Source organism: Pelodiscus sinensis, chromosome 5 (genome assembly GCF_052426305.1).
Source record: "Pelodiscus sinensis isolate ZL-2025 chromosome 5, ASM5242630v1, whole genome shotgun sequence".
Lineage (NCBI taxonomy): Eukaryota > Metazoa > Chordata > Testudines > Trionychidae > Pelodiscus > Pelodiscus sinensis.
In genome coordinates, this window is record NC_143056.1 from 134,942,106 (window position 1) to 134,960,399 (window position 18,294).

At 70.2% G+C, this 18,294-nt stretch overlaps 1 protein-coding gene across 6 annotated transcripts in view; it reads left to right on the forward strand.

Moving 5' to 3' along the window:
- ITGAL (integrin subunit alpha L) overlaps window positions 1-18,294 on the forward strand; it is a 47,499-nt gene that overhangs the window by 8,020 nt on the left and 21,185 nt on the right. For 4 of the 6 annotated variants that reach the window (XR_012903739.2, XM_075928764.2, XM_075928767.2 and 1 more), the window contains exons 1-9: window positions 6,938-7,215; window positions 9,950-10,067; window positions 10,201-10,295; window positions 10,375-10,439; window positions 10,587-10,701; window positions 13,472-13,599; window positions 15,045-15,196; window positions 15,266-15,419; window positions 17,401-17,545. Coding sequence is in view for 5 of the 6 variants with exons in the window: in XM_075928764.2 (XP_075784879.2) it covers window positions 7,137-7,215; window positions 9,950-10,067; window positions 10,201-10,295; window positions 10,375-10,439; window positions 10,587-10,701; window positions 13,472-13,599; window positions 15,045-15,196; window positions 15,266-15,419; window positions 17,401-17,545 (1,051 nt within the window). In the remaining variant the exon portion in view is untranslated. Of the gene's footprint in view, window positions 1-6,937; window positions 7,216-8,684; window positions 8,959-9,949; window positions 10,068-10,200; window positions 10,296-10,374; window positions 10,440-10,586; window positions 10,702-13,471; window positions 13,600-15,044; window positions 15,197-15,265; window positions 15,420-17,400; window positions 17,546-18,294 lie in introns of those variants that run through there. The other 2 variants (XM_075928766.2, XM_075928768.2) reach the window with 2 other exon arrangements.

The window sequence follows — 18,294 nt, forward strand, 5'->3', positions numbered from 1 at the left end:
ACTACAGACCAGTCAGCTTTACCTCAGTCCCTGGAAAAAGGACTAAAATGAGAGGAGCTTGGAACGGCTTCTGGATGAGGGAGAGCGGAACAGGGCGGGGACTTTTCAGCGTGGGAAAGAGGAGGCTAAGGGGGCTAAGAGAGAGGTCTGTAAGATCAGGACTGGTGTGGAGAAAGGAAAAGTTAGTTACCCCTTGGGACATAGTGGGGGATTTCCTTCATGCTTTGTGGGAGTGCTGGGCGCGTGCCTCGGTTTCCCTGGGTGCTGCATGTGTAACGAGGTGGTGGAAGAGGCTTTGCTGGTCCCGAGGACCCGGTGCGACGTTGCCTGGGACCCATACAACAGCCTGGATTGAGGGACCCCAGCGACGGGCGCGCATGAGGCCCAGCTGACTTGCGTCTGGCCAGGGGAAGGAGAAAGGGCTGAGGAGAGAGGCCCCCGATGACCTGGCCAGTCGGTTCCAGGCAGTGGGGGAGCAAAGGAGAGAAACGGGCCCAAGGCGGCAGGATGGAGGAGGGGCTGTAGGATGGTCGGCTGGACAGAGGGGGCAGCCAGAGCCCCCGGAAGCGGGAGAGACCCAGATGGACGGTACGGCGCTGAGGGGCGACAGGCCTGGGGCCCTGCGCTGGGTTCAGGTGTACAGCAAGCCCTCCTGTGTCACTGGCCGAGTCCCGGCGGCTGGGGGTCGGGGGCATTGCCCCTCTGGGCATGGGCGTGCCAGGGCTCCCGGGTGACCGACGGCTCCGAGGTGCGTCCCTGGGGGCCGTCGGGCCGAAGCGCCTCCCGCCAGCGAGCGAATGGCCCGTCCGAAGCCGGGTTACGCCCGGGGGCCTGTGGGGCTGAGTCCGTGGCCGAGGATGGCGGGGACGCCCTTGCAGAGCAGAGGGCTCTGCCGCGAGTGGCTGCTGGAGCCGGGGGAGCGGAAGGGACCGGAGACGGCCGATGACCAGCCCCTGGAAGGGGCCTTGCAGGGACAGAGCGCTGGGGACTGGGGGGGGCAGCGGGTTGAGAAGCAAGTTCCAGAGCCAGGCGGGGCCCCGGGGTGCGGCGAGAGCCTGGGAGCGGACCCCCCATGGCCCAGCGCGGAGGGGAACCCAGCCTGCCCCCCGGTGGCCGAGAGCGTCGCCGGCGGTAAGTGAGGAGCGACCCCGAGACGCCAAGTGCGCAGGGACCCGCGTTCCCGTGCAGCGGGGGAGGGACGTCGCGGCCCCCGAGAAGGCTGGTGACGGACCAGCCACCGGGCGGGGAGCCAGACGGGGCCACACGGGCTTTGCCGCTGAGGCTGGAATGGAGCCCGAGGCAGGACGGAGACCCCAGGTCCCCCTGCTGGGAGAACGGCTCCGGGGCGGGGGGGGCAGCTGCAGGGCACCTGTCCACAGGCCTGGGCGGGTACCGGGGAGGGGAGGTTCTGGGCAGCAGGCGGGGGGTGGGGAGACCCCACTGCGGGGGCTGGGAAGGAGCCCCCAGAAAGCCCGGGGAGGGGGGCCCACAGCAGGCAAAGGGACCCCCGACGGAACGAGGCCCATCGCCCGTTCACCCTTCCAGGGGAGACCACCAGTAACCCAGGCTGAGAGCAGCCTTGGGGAGGGGTCACCCAGCCAGCCCCGGGGTTCACGAGGGGCCAGGGAAGGGGGGCAGCACCCCCAGCAGGGCTGTCGACAGGGAGAGTCGTGTGGCGCAGGCGCGGTGGGGCGGGGGCGCTGCCTGACGCGGGGAGGCCCCGACCGAGAGCCATTCGCCCGGCCGGGGGCCCCGATCCTGGGGGCGCAGGAAGGGGGGCGGCGGGGCCCTGCAGCACGTCGGCTGCGACGTTCTCATGGAAGTGACCCGGTCTCCGTAACCGCGGAGGGGCTAAGCCCAGCAAGCCCGGGGGTCGGGCCCACGGGAGATTGGGGGGCAGGAGAGGGCTCGGTGCACGGGGGGGCAGGAGAGGGCTCGGTGCCCGGGGGGGGGGGCAGGAGAGGGCTCGGTGCACGGGGGGGCAGGAGAGGGCTCGGTGCCCGGGGGGGGGGCAGGAGAGGGCTCGGTGCACGGGGGGGCAGGAGAGGGCTCGGTGCACGGGGGGGGCAGGAGAGGGCTCGGTGCACGGGGGGGCAGGAGAGGGCTCGGTGCACGGGGGGGGCAGGAGAGGGCTCGGGCGGGGGGGGGCAGGAGAGGGCTGCCCGGGGGGGGGCAGGAGAGGGCTCGGTGCCCGGGGGGGGGCAGGAGAGGGCTCGGTGCACGGGGGGGGGGCAGGAGAGGGCTCGGTGCCCGGGGGGGCAGGAGAGGGCTCGGTGCACGGGGGGGCAGGAGAGGGCTCGGTGCCCGGGGGGGGGCAGGAGAGGGCTCGGTGCCCGGGGGGGGGGCAGGAGAGGGCTCGGTGCCCGGGGGGGGGCAGGAGAGGGCTCGGTGCCCGGGGGGGCAGGAGAGGGCTCGGTGCCCGGGGGGGGGCAGGAGAGGGCTCGGTGCACGGGGGGGCAGGAGAGGGCTCGGTTCCCCGGGGGGGGGCAGGAGAGGGCTCGGTGCCCAGGGGAGGCAGGAGAGGGCTCGGTGCACGGGGGGAGCAGGAGAGGGCTCGGTGCACGGGGGGGGCAGGAGAGGGCTCGGTGCCCGGGGGGGGGCAGGAGAGGGCTCGGTGCACGGGGGGGCAGGAGAGGGCTCGGTGCCCGGGGGGGGGCAGGAGAGGGCTCGGTGCACGGGGGGGCAGGAGAGGGCTCGGTGCACGGGGGGGGCAGGAGAGGGCTCGGTGCACGGGGGGGCAGGAGAGGGCTCGGTGCACGGGGGGGGGCAGGAGAGGGCTCGGTGCCCGGGGGGGGGGGGCAGGAGAGGGCTCGGTGCCCGGGGGGGGGGCAGGAGAGGGCTCGGTGCACGGGGGGGGGGCAGGAGAGGGCTCGGTGCCCGGGGGGGCAGGAGAGGGCTCGGTGCACGGGGGGGCAGGAGAGGGCTCGGTGCCCGGGGGGGGGCAGGAGAGGGCTCGGTGCCCGGGGGGGGGCAGGAGAGGGCTCGGTGCCCGGGGGGGGGCAGGAGAGGGCTCGGTGCACGGGGGGGCAGGAGAGGGCTCGGTGCCCGGGGGGGGGCAGGAGAGGGCTCGGTGCACGGGGGGGCAGGAGAGGGCTCGGTTCCCCGGGGGGGGGCAGGAGAGGGCTCGGTGCACGGGGGGGCAGGAGAGGGCTCAGGCCCCCAAGAGGTTGGGGTGCCCAGCGGAGATGCGGGGGCGAGGTGGGTGGGAGAACTGTCCGGCCCACCCCTGCTTGGTCCCTGCCTTGCCGTGGCCCTGACACCGCCAGCGAGTGGAGCGAGTTCCCTGCGCCAGGGCCTGCAGGGCGGAGACCAAGCCCTGCCCACAGGTGGGGAAACTGAGGCACAGCCGGGGGCCGGCCCCGAGCCCAGCTACATTCCAGACCGAGCTCTGCAGGAGGATCCCAGGGGCAGAAGCGGCGGCCCCGGCAGGTCTCGGTGCTGGTCCTGGGAAGGAGCCGGGACCGGGGCGCGGGCGAGCTATCGGGCCGAGCTCACAGGTGCTGGGGAGCTGGGCTGGGGGCCGAAGGGCTGGAGCGGGGGCCGGCCTGGCTCGGAGCCGGGCCCTGGGAAGTCAGCGCCCCACGGAAGGAGGGGAGCCAGGAGGAGCTGCCCCGCCGTGGCGAGGTGATGCAGCCGGACCAGGTGGGATGCGTGTGGGCGGGGAAAGGCGAAGGGGAAAGTGAGTCTCCCCCGGAGCCAGGGAACCCGAGGGGCTGCGTTCGGCCCGGAGCCGGGCACCGGCTGGGCTGGGCTCACTAATCGGGGGTCTCCCCCGGGAGCAGCCCGGGACTCAGAGGGCTCGGGGGCGTGCCAGCTGCTGGTCCCAGGACAGGTCGCTCAGACCCCACGTGGGCTGTCGGGCCCGGAGCAAGGAGCGTCCCGCGGGGCCCATGGCAGAGGCAGGCGTGCGGAGGGCTCCGAGGTGCAGCTCGAAAAGGCTCCGGGGCCCAGGGGCTTAGCGCCCCAGGAGACCCGCACAGACGGGGGTAACTCCCAGGAACGGTGCAGGGCTGAGGAGTTGGGGCTGAGTCCGTGTCTCCCTCCTAGCACAGGAACGAGGGAGCGTCCAATGAACTGAATGGCAGCAGGTTTAAAACAAACCAAAGGAAGTTTTTCTTCAGGCACCGCGGTCGACCTGTGGAACTCCTCGCCGGAGGATGTGGAGACCAGGACTGTAACAGCTAGATGGATCCATGGAGGGTGGGTCCGTCAATGGCTGTTGGCCAGGCGGGGCAGGGCGGGGTCCCTGGCCTGTTTGTCTGGGGCTGGGAATGGGCGACGGGAGGGAACACGCGAGGATTCCCTGTTCGGTTCCCTCCCCCCGGGGCACCTGGCGCTGGCCGCTGTGGGCGACCGGACCCTGGGCTGGACGGGCCGATGGCCTGACCCGGTCTGGCCGCTCTGATGTTCTGGCTCCTACCCCCCGGCTCCCCCCAGCAGCAGGCCCCCGAGCTGTGACTGCTCCTGGCAGTGCCCCAGAGCGCTGGGGGGAGGGAGCCGCCAGGCGGGCGCGGAGCGTTAGCCCAGGAGCCTGGGTGGGGCCGGCCAGGAAATGACACCACAGCCGCCTGCGGCCTCCAGATAACCCACCGCCGGCTCCGCGGGGCTCCTCCTCCGGCTGCCCGCACCTCTGCCCCACGGCGCCCACTGCCCTGCCCCACGGCGCCCACTGCCCTGCGCCCTGCCCCACAGCGCCCCCTGCCCTGCGCCCTGCCCCACGGCGCCCACTGCCCTGCCCCACGGCACCCCCTGCCCTGCGCCCTGCCCCACGGCGCCCCCTGCCCTGCCCCACGGCGCCCCCTGCCCTGCGCCCTGCCCCACGGCGCCCCCTGCCCTGCCCCACGGCACCCCCTGCCCTGCGCCCTGCCCCACAGTACCCCCTGCCCTGCGCCCTGCCCCACGGCGCCCACTGCCCTGCCCCACGGCACCCCCTGCCCTGCGCCCTGCCCCACGGCGCCCACTGCCCTGCCCCACGGCACCCACTGCCCTGTGCCCTGCCCCACGGCGCCCACTGCCCTGCCCCACGGCACCCCCTGCCCTGCGCCCTGCCCCACGGCACCCCCTGCCCTGCGCCCTGCCCCACGGCGCCCACTGCCCTGCCCCATGGCACCCACTGCCCTGCGCCCTGCCCCACGGCGCCCACTGCCCTGCCCCACGGCACCCCCTGCCCTGCGCCCTGCCCCACAGTACCCCCTGCCCTGCGCCCTGCCCCACGGCGCCCCCTGCCCTGCGCCCTGCCCCACGGCGCCCACTGCCCTGCCCCACGGCGCCCACTGCCCTGCGCCCTGCCCCACGGCGCCCACTGCCCTGCCCCACGGCACCCCCTGCCCTGTGCCCTGCCCCACGGCACCCCCTGCCCTGCGCCCTGCCCCACGGCACCCCCTGCCCTGCGCCCTGCCCCACGGCGCCCACTGCCCTGCCCCACGGCGCCCACTGCCCTGCGCCCTGCCCCACGGCGCCCACTGCCCTGCCCCACGGCACCCCCTGCCCTGCGCCCTGCCCCACGGCGCCCACTGCCCTGCCCCATGGCACCCCCTGCCCTGCCCCACGGCACCCCCTGCCCTGCGCCCTGCCCCACAGTACCCCCTGCCCTGCGCCCTGCCCCACGGCGCCCCCTGCCCTGCGCCCTGCCCCACGGCGCCCACTGCCCTGCCCCACGGCACCCACTGCCCTGCGCCCTGCCCCACAGCACCCACTGCCCTGCCCCACGGCACCTCCTGCCCTGCCCCACGGCGCCTCCTGCCTTGCGCCCTGCCCCACGGCACCCGCTGCCCTGCACCCTGCCCCACGGCGCCCCCTGCCCTGTGCCCTGCCCCACAGCGCCCCCTGCCCTGCACCCTGCCCCACGGCGCCCCCTGCCCTGCGCCCTGCCCCACATCACCCCCTGCCCTGCGCCTTGCCCCACGGCACCCCCTGCCCTACCCTGCCCCATGGCACCCACTGGCCTGCGCCCTGCCCCACAGTACCTCCTGCCCTGCTCATTGACCTATGGTGCCCCCTGCCATGCCCCATAGTACCCAGTGCCCTGCACCTTGCTCCACAGCACCCCTGCCATGCCCCACAGCACCCCGCTCCCTGCCCTACAGTACCCCTGCCCTGCTCTCTGCCCCACACCTGCAGAGGCCGCGCTGCAGGGAGGGCGAGAGGCCGGGGACAGGCGCGATGGAGCACCCAGCGACACAAAGGGAAATATGGAGACCACAGGCCAGTGGGTCACTGGCGCAAGTCGGCCGGGGGGAGGGGCCTTGTGGCTGAGGGAGGGGCGCTGGCCGTGGGGCACCTGGACTTCACCAGGCGTTCGACAGGCTCTCAGCTGGGCAAACCCACCGTGGCGGGGCGGCCGGCAGGCGGGAGCGGATCGGGCTGGAGAGCCGGGCTCGGAGTGATTAGCGGCTCAACCCGCTGGGAGGGCAGAACAAGGGGGCTCCGCAGGGCTCTGTTCTGGGGCCGGGTCGCTGCGCTGGCTGCACCCCCCGTTTAGACGCTGCCCCAGAGAGGGCGCTTAGTGAGCTTGCGGGGGATCCCAAGCTGCGGGGGCGGGTCACAATTCAAACGGGTCTGGAGAAACGGCCGGCGGGACACAGGAGGAAGTTTCATAGGGAGAAATACAAAGTGCGTCTGCCACGGTATTGGACCCTAAAGATCACTGCTGCACCCATGGGTGGGGGGGGGGTTGCCCCAAAGTCTGCACAAAGGGGCCATGTGAGGTGTCCAATGAAAGCTCGTGTCCTACTGATCCTGTGTGTGTGATTCATGTGCGTGTGTGATGTCTGTGTGGGGTTAGAAACAGGGACTCTGTGTTGACGCTGGGAGATTCTCCGTCTGAGGCAGAGCAAGGGGCTGGGAATGGTCAGTCAGTGACTGTGCTAATTAGCGAGGCTCCAGGGACAATGAATCGCCAGGCGCCAGTACACACCTGAGGAGCGTCTGGGAATCTGGATACCTGCAAGCCAGCCAGGGCACAAGGTCACAGGTCGCTCGGCCATGTGCCCTGCTCCGGCCAGGAGGATGCCAGGAGAGGTGTAGAAGAGCCATGTGGCCATCTCCATCTTGTCCTCAGTTCTGCTCCTGATCCCAGATTCAGTCTTGCGAGGAACAACGAGCCGGAAAGAACCGTGGACCCATCCTGGCATAGGATGCAACCAGAGACTTCTAAGCCAGCAGCTGTAACATCTCTGCTAGAGCCTGCCTCGAGAACTGGGGGATTCGGTGCATGTAACGTATTCTCCTTCACAACCTCACTCTCCTGCTTTTCTTTCTTTCGTTAATAAATCTGTAGATGTTAGATGCTAAAGGACTGGCCCAGCGTGATTTGTGGGTAAGATCCAGAGTGTAACTTGACTGGGGATCTGTGGCTGGTTTCTTGGGACTGGGAGAACCTGTTGGGGGTAGGTGAGATGGGATCTCTAACCCCTCACCTGTGTGTTAGGTCCAGGGCTGATTGCGGCACAGGGGGAGCTGGGGTTTCTGAGGGGTTGAGCTCGGTGGGACTGGTTTGTGGCCTATTTGGGAAGGTCTCCAGTCTGGGGCTGTAAGGAGTCCTTGTTTTGAGCAATTCGCCCTGAGCCGACGCCCTCAGCGGTCCCCAGACCCGGCCTGGCCCGTCACAACGTCACTTGGGATGAACAATCAGTTTCACACACAGGCTGCATCTAGACGGGCAGGATTTTCAGCAAATGCTTTTAACTGAAACGTTTTTCCATTAAAAGCATTTGCGGAAAAGAGCGTCTAGATTGGCACAGATGCTTTTGCACAAAAGCACTTTCTGCGGAAAAGCGTCCGTGCCAATCTAGACGCGGTTTTGCACAAGAAAGCCCCGATCACCATTTTCAGCATCGGGGCTTTTCTGTGAAAAACAGTTTTTCGTTGTTTTCACTGGCCCTCTTGCACAAATACATTTGCACAAGAGGGCGTTTTCCCGAATGGGAGCATCCTAGGATTTGCGCAAGAGCACTGACAGTCATACATGAGATCGTCAGGGCTCTTGCGCAAATTCAAGTGGCCAGTGTAGACAGCTGGCGAGTTCTTCTGCAAAAGCGACCACTTTTGTGGAAATACTTGCCAGTCTAGACGCAGCCACACAGAATGGGAAGCGACGGTCTAGGAAGGAGTCCTGCAGAAGGGATCTAGGAGCCAGAGTGGATCACAAACTGAACATGAGACAACTGTGGCAAACAAAGCAAACGTGACTCTGGGCTGCGTGAACAGGAGTGTGGTGAGCCAGACACGAGGAGTCGTTCTCCCGCTCTGCTCTGCTCTGCGCGGATCAGGCCTCAGTTGGAGTTTTGTGTCCAGTTCTGGGCACCGCATTTCAGGAAAGATGGGGAGAAATTGGAGAGGGTCCAGAGAAGAGCAACGAGAATGATGAAAGGTCGAGAGAACATGAGCTATGAGGGAAGGCTGAAAGAATTGGGATTGTTCAGTTTGGAAAAGAGAAGATTGAGGGGGGACATGAGAGCCGTTTTCAGGTATCTAAAAAGGTGTCAGAAGGAGGGGGGAGAAAACTTGTTCATCTTGGCCTCTGAGGATAGAACAAGAAGCAATGGGCTTAAACTGCAGCAAGGGAGGTTTAGGTTGGACATTAGGAAAAAGTTCCTACCTGTCAGGGTGGTCAAACACTGGACTAAATTGTGGAATCTCCCTCCCTGGAGATACTAAGAGAAGTTGGACAGACACTGACAGGGATGACCCGGACGGCGCGTGGTCCTGCCGGGAGGGCAGGGGGTGGACGGGGTGACCTCGCGAGGTCCCTCCCCGTTCCGGTGCTGTGTGGCTGCGTGGCCCCGTGGCGCCTCCCAGTGAGCAATCGTGTGTCGGGGTAGGGGGTGGCCGAAGCAGGTGAAGGAAGTGGGTTGTGCAATGTTACACTCAGCACGAGGCAGGACAGAGAACTGATGGCGCCAGCCTCCGAAATGCAAACGCTTCTCCTGGCTCTGGCCACACTGGGCCTTCTGCAAGGTGCCCAGGGCTGGGCTGGTAGGGGCTGTGGGGTGGGAGTGGGGGGCACCGGCAGGGCTGGGCTGGTAGGGGCTGTGGGGCGGGAGTGAGGGGCACTGGCAGGGCTGGGCTGGCAGGGTCTGCTGGGCGGGAGTGGGGGGCACTGGCAAGGGCTGCGGGGCGGGAGTGGGGGGCACCGGCAGGGCTGGGGGCAGGGGCTGCGGGGCGGGAGTGAGGGGCACCAGCGGGGCTGGGGGCAGGGGCTGGGGGGCGGGAGTGGGGGGCGCCGGCAGGGCTGGGGGCAGGGCTGTGGGGCTGGAGTGGGGGGCGCCGGCAGGGCTGGGGGCAGGGGCTGCGGGGCGGGAGTGGGGGGCACCGGCAGGGCTGGGGGCAGGGGCTGCGGGGCGGGAGTGGGGGGCACCGGCGGGGCTGGGGGCAGGGGCTGGGGGGCGGGAGTGGGGGGCGCTGGCAGGGCTGGGGGCAGGGGCTGCGGGGCGGGAGTGGGGGCACCGGCGGGGCTGGGGGCAGGGCCGTGGGGCGGGAGAGAGGGGCACCGGGGGGGCTGGGGGCAGAGCCGTGGGGCGGGAGAGGGGGGCACCGGGGGGGCTGGGGGCAGGGCTGTGGGGCGGGAGAGGGGGGCACCGGGGGGCCCAGGGCCGGGATGTCTGTTAACGCGCTGTCGGGCCGCGCTCTGTTTCCTCTTTTTGTTGAATCTCGTTGTGTCTCATGGGCTCTTGCGCCTTTGGGGACTTTTGGTAGAACTGCCCCTCCCCCCCCTCTGCCCCTCCCCCGCCGCCCCTCTGCCCCTCCCCCCCCGCCCCCTTCCCCCCCCATGTCCTGTCTGTATTTGGCTGCTGCCCAGGGGGTAAAGTGGGGGCGCTGGGCAGTGGGGACGGCTCTGGGGGGGGGGGGAATCTCCCTTCCATCCCTCGCTCCCAATCTCTTCCGTCCGCGCCCCCAGAGCTGTGAGCTTCCCCCAGCAGTGCCCTGCCCTTCTGCCTCCGATCTCCAGGTCCAGCCCCCTCCCAGGCCTTCAGCATCGAGACCCAGCGCCCCACCGTCTTCCAGGGCGACGCGGCCGCGCAGTTCGGGTACCGGCTCGTCCCCACCCGCATGTCCGGCAGCCCATGGTGAGAGTCGGGGCGGGGGGCCGGAGGGGGGGCCGGGGGGTGGGGCAGGACTCCTGGGGTCTATCCCAGCGCCGGGGGGGGGGGGAGCAGGATCAGAGCCCCCCCAATCCTGTCTGTGCCCATCTCTCCCCAGGCTCGTGGTGAGCGCCCCCCTGGGGGGCAACGGGACGGGGTCCCTGTATCGCTGTTCCTACCCTGAGGGGACCTGCCAGCCCATCCCCCTCCCTGGTAAGTGGCGGAGGGTGGGGGTGGGGCTGTGGGTTCTGGGGGTGCCTGGCGGGGTCTCTCACACTCTCTGTCCCCCCAGACACCCCCCCAGTCTCCCTGGGGCTGGCGCTCGCCTCCGACGAGATCTCTGGGTCCCGAATACTCGTGAGTGCCCCGAGCGAGCGGTGGGGGAGGGGCGGGGAAATGGGGGGAGCGTGGAGGGGGGAGGGGGTGTTCGACACAGGAGATGGGGCAGAGTGGTGCTGCGGGGGGGGACCCCCAGCCTCCCAGTGACCCCCGTTCCCTCCCCAGGCCTGTGGGCCCCGGCTCCAGGAGCCCTGCGAGGAGAACGTCCATCTGCAGGGGCTCTGCTACCTGTGGGGGGGCTGGGACCGGCCCCCCCAGGCCCTGTACCCGGCCAGCCAAGGTAGGCGAGGGGGTGGGGCAAATCTGTCGGGGTGATGCTGGCCGGGGGGGGTGAAGTGGGGGGTGATGCTGGCTGGGGGGGGGAAGGTGAGGTGGGGGTGATGCTGGCTGGGGGGGAAGGTGAGGTGGGGGGAGGTGCTGGCTGGGGGGGGGAAGGTGAGGTGGGGGGAGTGCTGGCTGGGGGGAAGGTGAGGTGGGGGTGATGTTGGCTGGGGGGGAAGGTGAGGTGGGGGAGGTGCTGGCTGGGGGGAAAAGATGAGGTGGGGGGTGATGTTGGCCGGGGGGGAGGTGAGGTGGGGGGAGGTGCTGGCTGGGGGGGGGGGGAGGTGAGGTGGGGGTGATGCTGGCTGGGGGGTGAGGTGGGGGGAGGTGCTGGCTGGGGGGGTGAGGTGAGGTGGGGGTGATACCGACCTGGGGGGAGGTGAGGTGGAGGGAGGTGCTGGCCGGGGGGGAAGGTGAGGTGGGGGTGATGCTGGCCAGGGGGCTGAGGTGGGGGGAGGTGCTGGCTGGGGGGGGGGAAGGTGAGGTGGGGGTGATGCTGGCTGGGGGGGTGAGGTGGGGGGAGGTGCTGGCTGGGGGGAAGGTGAGGAGGGGGTGATGCTGGCTGGGAGGGAGGTGGGGGAGGTTCTGGCTGGGGGGGAAGGTGAGGTGGGGGTGATACTGACCTGGGGGGAGGTGAGGTGTGGGGAGGTGCTGGCTGAGGGGGGAAGGTGAGGTGGGGGGTGATGCTGGCCGGGGGGGAGGTGAGGTGGGGGGTGATGCTGGCTGGGGGGAGGTGAGGTGGGGGTGATGTTGGCTGGGGGGTGAGGTGGGGGGAGGTGCTGGCTGGGGGGGAAGGTGAGGTGGGGGTGATGCTGGCTGGGGGGTGAGGTGGGGGGGAGGTGCTGGCCGGGGGGGTGAGGTGAGGTGGGGGTGATACTGACCTGGGGTAGGTGAGGTGGAGGGAGGTGCTGGCCGGGGGGAAGGTGAGGTGGGGGTGATGCTGGCTGGGGGGTGAGGTGGGGGAGGTTCTGGCTGGGGGGAAGGTGAGGTGGGGGTGATACTGACCTGGGGGGAGGTGAGGTGGGGGGAGGTGCTGGCTGAGGGGGGAAGGTGAGGTGGGGGTGATGCTGGCTGGGGGTGAGGTGGGGGGAGGTGCTGGCTGGGGGGGTGAGGTGGGGGGAGGTGCTGGCTGGGGGGAAGGTGAGGTGGGGGTGATACTGACCTGGGGGGAGGTGAGGTGGAGGGAGGGTGCTGGCTGGGGGGGGGGAAGGTGAGGTGGGGGTGATGCTGGCTGGGGGGCTGAGGTGGGTGGAGGCGCTGGCTGGGGGGAAGGTGAGGTGGGGGTGATGCTGGCTGGGGGGGTGAGGTGGGGGGAGGTGCTGGCTGGGGGGGGAAGGTGAGGTGGGGGTGATGCTGGCTGGGGGTGAGGTGGGGGGAGGTGGCTGGCTGGGGGGGAAGGTGAGGTGGGGGGTGATACTGACCTGGGGGGAGGTGAGGTGGGGGGAGGTGCTGGCCGGGGGGGGGAAGGTGAGGTGGGGGTGATGCTGGCTGGGGGGCTGAGGTGGGTGGAGGCGCTGGCTGGGGGGAAGGTGAGGTGGGGGTGATGCTGGCTGGGGGGGTGAGGTGGGGGGAGGTGCTGGCTGGGGGGGGAAGGTGAGGTGGGGGGTGATACTGACCTGGGGGAGGTGAGGTGGAGGGAGGTGCTGGCCGGGGGGGAAGGTGAGGTGGGGGTGATGCTGGCTGGGGGGGTGAGGTGGGGGGAGGTGCTGGCTGGGGGGGAAGGTGAGGTGGGGGTGATGCTGGCTGGGGGGGTGAGGTGGGGGGAGGTGCTGGCTGGGGGGGGAAGGTGAGGTGGGGGGTGATACTGACCTGGGGGGAGGTGAGGTGGAGGGAGGTGCTGGCCGGGGGGGGGAAGGTGAGGTGGGGGTGATGCTGGCTGGGGGGCTGAGGTGGGTGGAGGCGCTGGCTGGGGGGAAGGTGAGGTGGGGGTGATGCTGGCTGGGGGGGTGAGGTGGGGGGAGGCGCTGGCTGGGGGGTGAAGGTGAGGTGGGGGTGATGCTGGCTGGGGGGGAGGTGGGGGGAGGTGCTGGCTGGGGGGGGAAGGTGAGGTGGGGGTGATGCTGGCTGGGGGGGTGAGGTGGGGGGAGGTGCTGGCTGGGGGGAAGGTGAGGTGGGGGGTGATTCTGACCTGGGGGGAGGTGAGGTGGAGGGAGGTGCTGGCCGGGGGGGGGGAAGGTGAGGTGGGGGTGATGCTGGCTGGGGGGCTGAGGTGGGTGGAGGCGCTGGCTGGGGGGGAAGGTGAGGTGGGGGTGATGCTGGCTGGGGGGCTGAGGTGGGTGGAGGCGCTGGCTGGGGGGGAAGGTGAGGTGGGGGTGATGCTGGCTGAGGGGGTGAGGTGGGGGGAGGTGCTGGCTGGGGGGGAAGGTGAGGTGGGGGTGATGCTGGCTGGGGGGGGTGAGGTGGGGGGAGGTGCTGGCTGGGGGGGAAGGTGAGGTGGGGGGTGATACTGACCTGGGGGGAGGTGAGGTGGAGGGAGGTGCTGGCCGGGGGGGGGAAGGTGAGGTGGGGGTGATGCTGGCTGGGGGGGGAAGGTGAGGTGGAGGGAGGTGCTGGCCGGGGGGGGAAGGTGAGGTGGGGGTGATGCTGGCTGGGGGGCTGAGGTGGGTGGAGGCGCTGGCTGGGGGGGGAAGGTGAGGTGGGGGTGATGCTGGCTGGGGGGCTGAGGTGGGGGGAGGCGCTCGCCGGGGGGGGTGAGGTGGAGGGGGGGCTGATTCCTCCCCTCCCCCCAGGCTGCATTTCGGGGGTGGACGTGGCCATTTTGTACGACGACTCCCAGAGCATCGTCCCCGACGACTTCCACCTCATGAAGCGATTCATCGTGGAGCTGCTGCGCGCCCTGGCGGAGCCCCGCGTCCAGGTGTCTGTCCGGCCGTCCCTGGGCTGTGTGTCTGTCCGTCCGTCCCTGGGCCGCGTCCTCGTCCGTCCGTCCGTCCCTGGGCCGTGTGTCTGTCCGTCCGTGCCTGGGCCGCGTCCTCGTCCGTCCGTCCCTGGGCTGTGTGTCTGTCCGTCCGTCCCTGGGCTGTGTGTCTGTCCGGCCGTCCCTGGGCCGTGTGTCTGTCCGGCCGTCCCTGGGCTGTGTCCTCGTCCGGCCGTCCCTGGGCCGTGTGTCTGTCCGGCCGTCCCTGGGCCGCGTCCTCGTCCGTCCGTCCCTGGGCTGTGTGTCTGTCCGGCCGTCCCTGGGCCGTGTGTCTGTCCGGCCGTCTCTGGGCCGTGTCCTCGTCCGGCCATCTCTGGGCCGTGTCCTCGTCCGGCCGTCCCTGGGCCGTGTGTCTGTCCGGCCGTCCCTGGGCTGTGTCCTCATCCGGCCGTCTCTTGGCCGTGTGTCTGTCCGGCCGTCCCTGGGCCGCGTCCTCGTCCGTCCCTGGGCCGCGTCCTCGTCCGTCCCTGGGCCGCGTCCTCGTCCATCCGTCCGTCCTTGGGCCGCGTCCTCGTCCGTTCGTCCGTCCCTGGGCCGCGTCCTCGTCCGGCCGTCCCTGGGCCGTGTGTCTGTCCGGCCGTCCCTGGGCTGTGTCCTCATCCGGCCGTCCCTGGGCCGTGTGTCTGTCCGGCTGTCCCTGGGCTGTGTCCTCGTCCGGCCGTCTCTGGGCTGTGTGTCTGTCCGGCCGTCCCTGGGCCGTGTGTCTGTCCGGCCGTCCCTGGGCTGTGTCCTCATCCGGCCGTCCCTGGGCCGTGTGTCTGTCCGGCTGTCCCTGGGCTGTGTCCTCGTCCGGCCGTCTCTGGGCTGTGTGTCTGTCCGGCCGTCCCTGGGCCGTGTGTCTGTCCGGCCGTCCCTGGGCTGTGTCCTCATTCGGCCGTCCCTGGGCCGTGTGTCTGTCCGGCTGTCCCTGGGCCGTGTGTCTGTCCGGCCGTCCCTGGGCTGTGTCCTCATCCGGCCGTCCCTGGGCCGTGTGTCTGTCCGGCTGTCCCTGGGCTGTGTCCTCGTCCGGCCGTCCCTGGGCCGTGTGTCTGTCCGGCCGTCTCTTGGCCGTGTGTCTGTCCGGCCGTCCCTGGGCCGCGTCCTCGTCCGTCCCTGGGCCGCGTCCTCGTCCGTCCGGCCGTCCTTGGGCCGCGTCCTCGTCCGTCCGTCCGTCCCTGGGCCGCGTCCTCGTCCGTCCGTCCCTGGGCCGTGTGTCTGTCCGTCCGTCCCTGGGCCACGTCCTCGTCTGTCCGTCCGTCCCTGGGCCGTGTGTCCGGCTGGCTGGCCCTGTGCCATGTCCCCGTCTGTCCGTCCAAGCCCGGCTGTGTCTTTGTGTCCGTCTGCCCGTGGGGGGGGCGGAGAGGGGGCAGCGAGTTGCTCTCTTACCCCCCGACTCCTCCCCCCAGCTCGCCGTGGTCCAGTTCTCCTCCGAGATCCACCAGGTGTTCAGCTTTGCCGACTACGCCAAGAAGGGGCTGGCGGGGGTGGAGGAGGAGCTGATGGATTTCCAGCAGCTGAAGGGGAACACACACACCCCCTCGGCCATCCGCTTCGTGGCGTGAGTACCCCACGGCGGGGGGGGCAGCCGCCCTGCCCCCCGGCCCTGACCCGCCTGCTCCCCCCACAGAAACCAGACCTTCGCCCCCGAGCACGGCGCCCGGCCCCGCGCCAAGCGCCTCCTGGTCGTGCTGACCGACGGGCAGTCCACGGACACGAACACCACCTTCGACACGGCCATTGAGGCGGCCGAGCGCCAGGGGCTGATCCGCTACGCCATTGGGGTACGGGGCCGGGCGGGTGGGTCCTGGGGCTGCTGGCCAAGTGCCCAGTTCGCAGCAGTCCTGGGGAGAGCATAAAGGTTTGGGGGGTCTATAGGGTTTGGGGGACCGGCTCGTCCCTGGGTCTGGTGTCCGAGGGGGTCTGGCAGGGCCGTAGGGTTTGGGGGACTGGCTCGTCCCTGGGTCCAGTGTCCGAGGGGGTCTGGCGGGTCCATAGGGTTTGGGGGACCGGCTCGTCCCTGGGTCCGGTGTCCGAGGGGGTCTGGCGGGGCCGTAGGGTTTGGGGGACCGGCTCGTCCCTGGGTCCGGTGTCCGAGGGGGTCTGGTGGGGCCGTAGGGTTTGGGGGACCGGCTCGTCCCTGGGTCCGGTGTCCGAGGGGGTCTGGTGGGGCCGTAGGGTTTGGGGGACCGGCTCGTCCCTGGGTCCAGTGTCCGAGGGGGTCTGGCAAGTCCATAGGGTTTGGGGGACCGGCTCGTCCCTGGGTCCGGTGTCCGAGGGGGTCTGGCGGGGCCGTAGGGTTTGGGGGACCGGCTCATCCCTGGGTCCAGTGTCCGAGGGGGTCTGGCGGGGCCGTAGGGCTTGGGGGTAAGGGGGAAGGGGAGGGGGATTTGTATAGAGGGGGGCGGTGCTGGTCCCTGGCTCTGGGGGGGATTGGGTTGGGGGCGTGTGCCTGGCTCTGGAGGGGAGGGGGTTAGAGTGGGGAGGGGGGTGCCTGGCAGAGGGGAGGGGAAGAGCAGCCAATGCACTTTCTGAGATCGCGGATCCCCAGGTACTGGCCCCAGCTGTCTCTGTCCCCTCCTCCTGGCCAGACCCCCTGACGAGCACCCTGCCCCAGCACCCTGCCCCAGCACCCTGCCCCCACCAGCACAGTTGGGGTCACATTAGTGGGGCTTGGGGGGGTTGGAGGAGGGTTTTTTTGCATTTCTCTTGTGTGGCCCCAACTGACTTTTCTTGGGTCGCTGACCCCTGACTCAGAACAGGCTCCCCGCCCCTCTCACAAATAAAGACGCCGCCGAAACATATTGTGTTTGACGACATATTTTATTTCAAAATGAAGCCAGGCCAACAAGCCCCCAATTGGGGCCAAGTCCCCTTCTCGCTACAGCAGCATCACACTCCTGCATCCCCCAGAACCCAAACCTGAGCCCGTCATGCACTGGATCCCCTGTCCTGAGCCCCCCACATCCCCAAACCCCTGCCCCCCACATTCCCAGTCTTCTGCCACAACATGCCTGCACTGTCCACACCCCGCACATCTGTGTCCTGAGCCCGGCATACTCCCAGCCTCCCTGCCCTGAGCCCCTCACGCACCCCAGCCCAAACTCCTGCACCCCCACAGCCACAAGCCTGCGGCTTGCCCAGCACCCCAACCCCCAGCTCACCCCAACGCTCCCCAGCCTGGGGCCCCCTCCCTTCTCCACCTCCTCCAGCACCCAAATTCCCGCCCAGAGCCTGCTCCTCTCCACCCTTTCGGGTGCTTTTTTTGGGAGCCGCAATCGCAGTGGAGACAGAGGGAAGAGCCGGGGCAACGTTGTTAGAGAGCAAACGGGGGCAGGGCTGCGAAGACCCTGGGGAAAGGAAGCCGGCCCGGACGGATGCACCAGCCCCTGTTTTCCCCAGGGCAGGGCTGCTTGTTTGTCCCTCAACAACTTTGCCCGGCTCCTCGTGCCGTCTCCACTGCCGTTGTGGCTCTTGGTCTGGCCTGGCCTGGCCACCCTGAGCTAGAGGCTCCTGAGCGGCTCTGGGGGGGAGGGAGGTGCCTGGCAGACCCCGGTTGTGCAGGCAGGAAGGGACGGGCAGAGCTCTGGGGTCCGAAGGGTGCCGGGGGCTGGGTGTGTGATGAGTCTGTGGCCCACGGAGGATCCGGCTGGCTCTGGAGCATGGTGGGGAGGCGCTGGGGGGGGGGCTCCGTGCTAGTGAGAAGGGTCAGTGGCTTTCGGGGGCCCTGGAGCCCGTCCCTGGAGATCTCTGCTCCGGCTCCAGGTGGGCAAGGCGTTCTCCTCAGCCGAGGCGCGCCAGGAGCTGCAGACCATCGCCTCGCGGCCCGAGAACGTCTTCCAGGTTGGGAACTTCTCCGCGCTCAGCTCCATCCAGGCGCAGCTGCGCGAGAAGATCTTCGCCATCGAAGGTGGGACGCCTGGCTCCTCTCCCGGCCCGGACGCTGGGCCCCGTCTCCCGCCTGGGTCTCTGGGGCTTCGGGACGGGGAGCCCCCCCGGACGCTGGGCCCCGTCTCCCGCCTGGGTCTCTGGGGGTTCGGGACGGGGAGCCCCCCCGGACGCTGGGCCCCGTCTCCCGCCTGGGTCTCTGGGGGTTCGGGACGGGGAGCCCCCCCGGACGCTGGGCCCCGTCTCCCGCCTGGGTCTCTGGGGGTTCGGGACGGGGAGCCCCCCCGGACGCTGGGCCCCGTCTCCCGCCTGGGTCTCTGGGGGTTCGGGACGGGGAGCCCCCCCGGACGCTGGGCCCCGTCTCCCGCCTGGGTCTCTGGGGGTTCGGGACGGGGAGCCCCCCCGGATGCTGGGCCCCGTCTCCCGCCTGGGTCTCTGGGGGTTCGGGACGGGGAGCCCTCCCGGATGCTGGGCCCTGTCTCCCGCCTGGGTCTCTGGGGGTTCGGGACGGGGAGCCCCCCCGGACGCTGGGCCCCGTCTCCCGCCTGGGTCTCTGGGGGTTCGGGACGGGGAGCCCCCCCGGACGCTGGGCCCCGTCTCCCGCCTGGGTCTCTGGGGGTTCGGGACGGGGAGCCCCCCCGGACGCTGGGCCCCGTCTCCCGCCTGGGTCTCTGGGGGTTCGGGACGGGGAGCCCCCCCGGACGCTGGGCCCCGTCTCCCGCCTGGGTCTCTGGGGGTTCGGGACGGGGAGCCCCCCCGGACGCTGGGCCC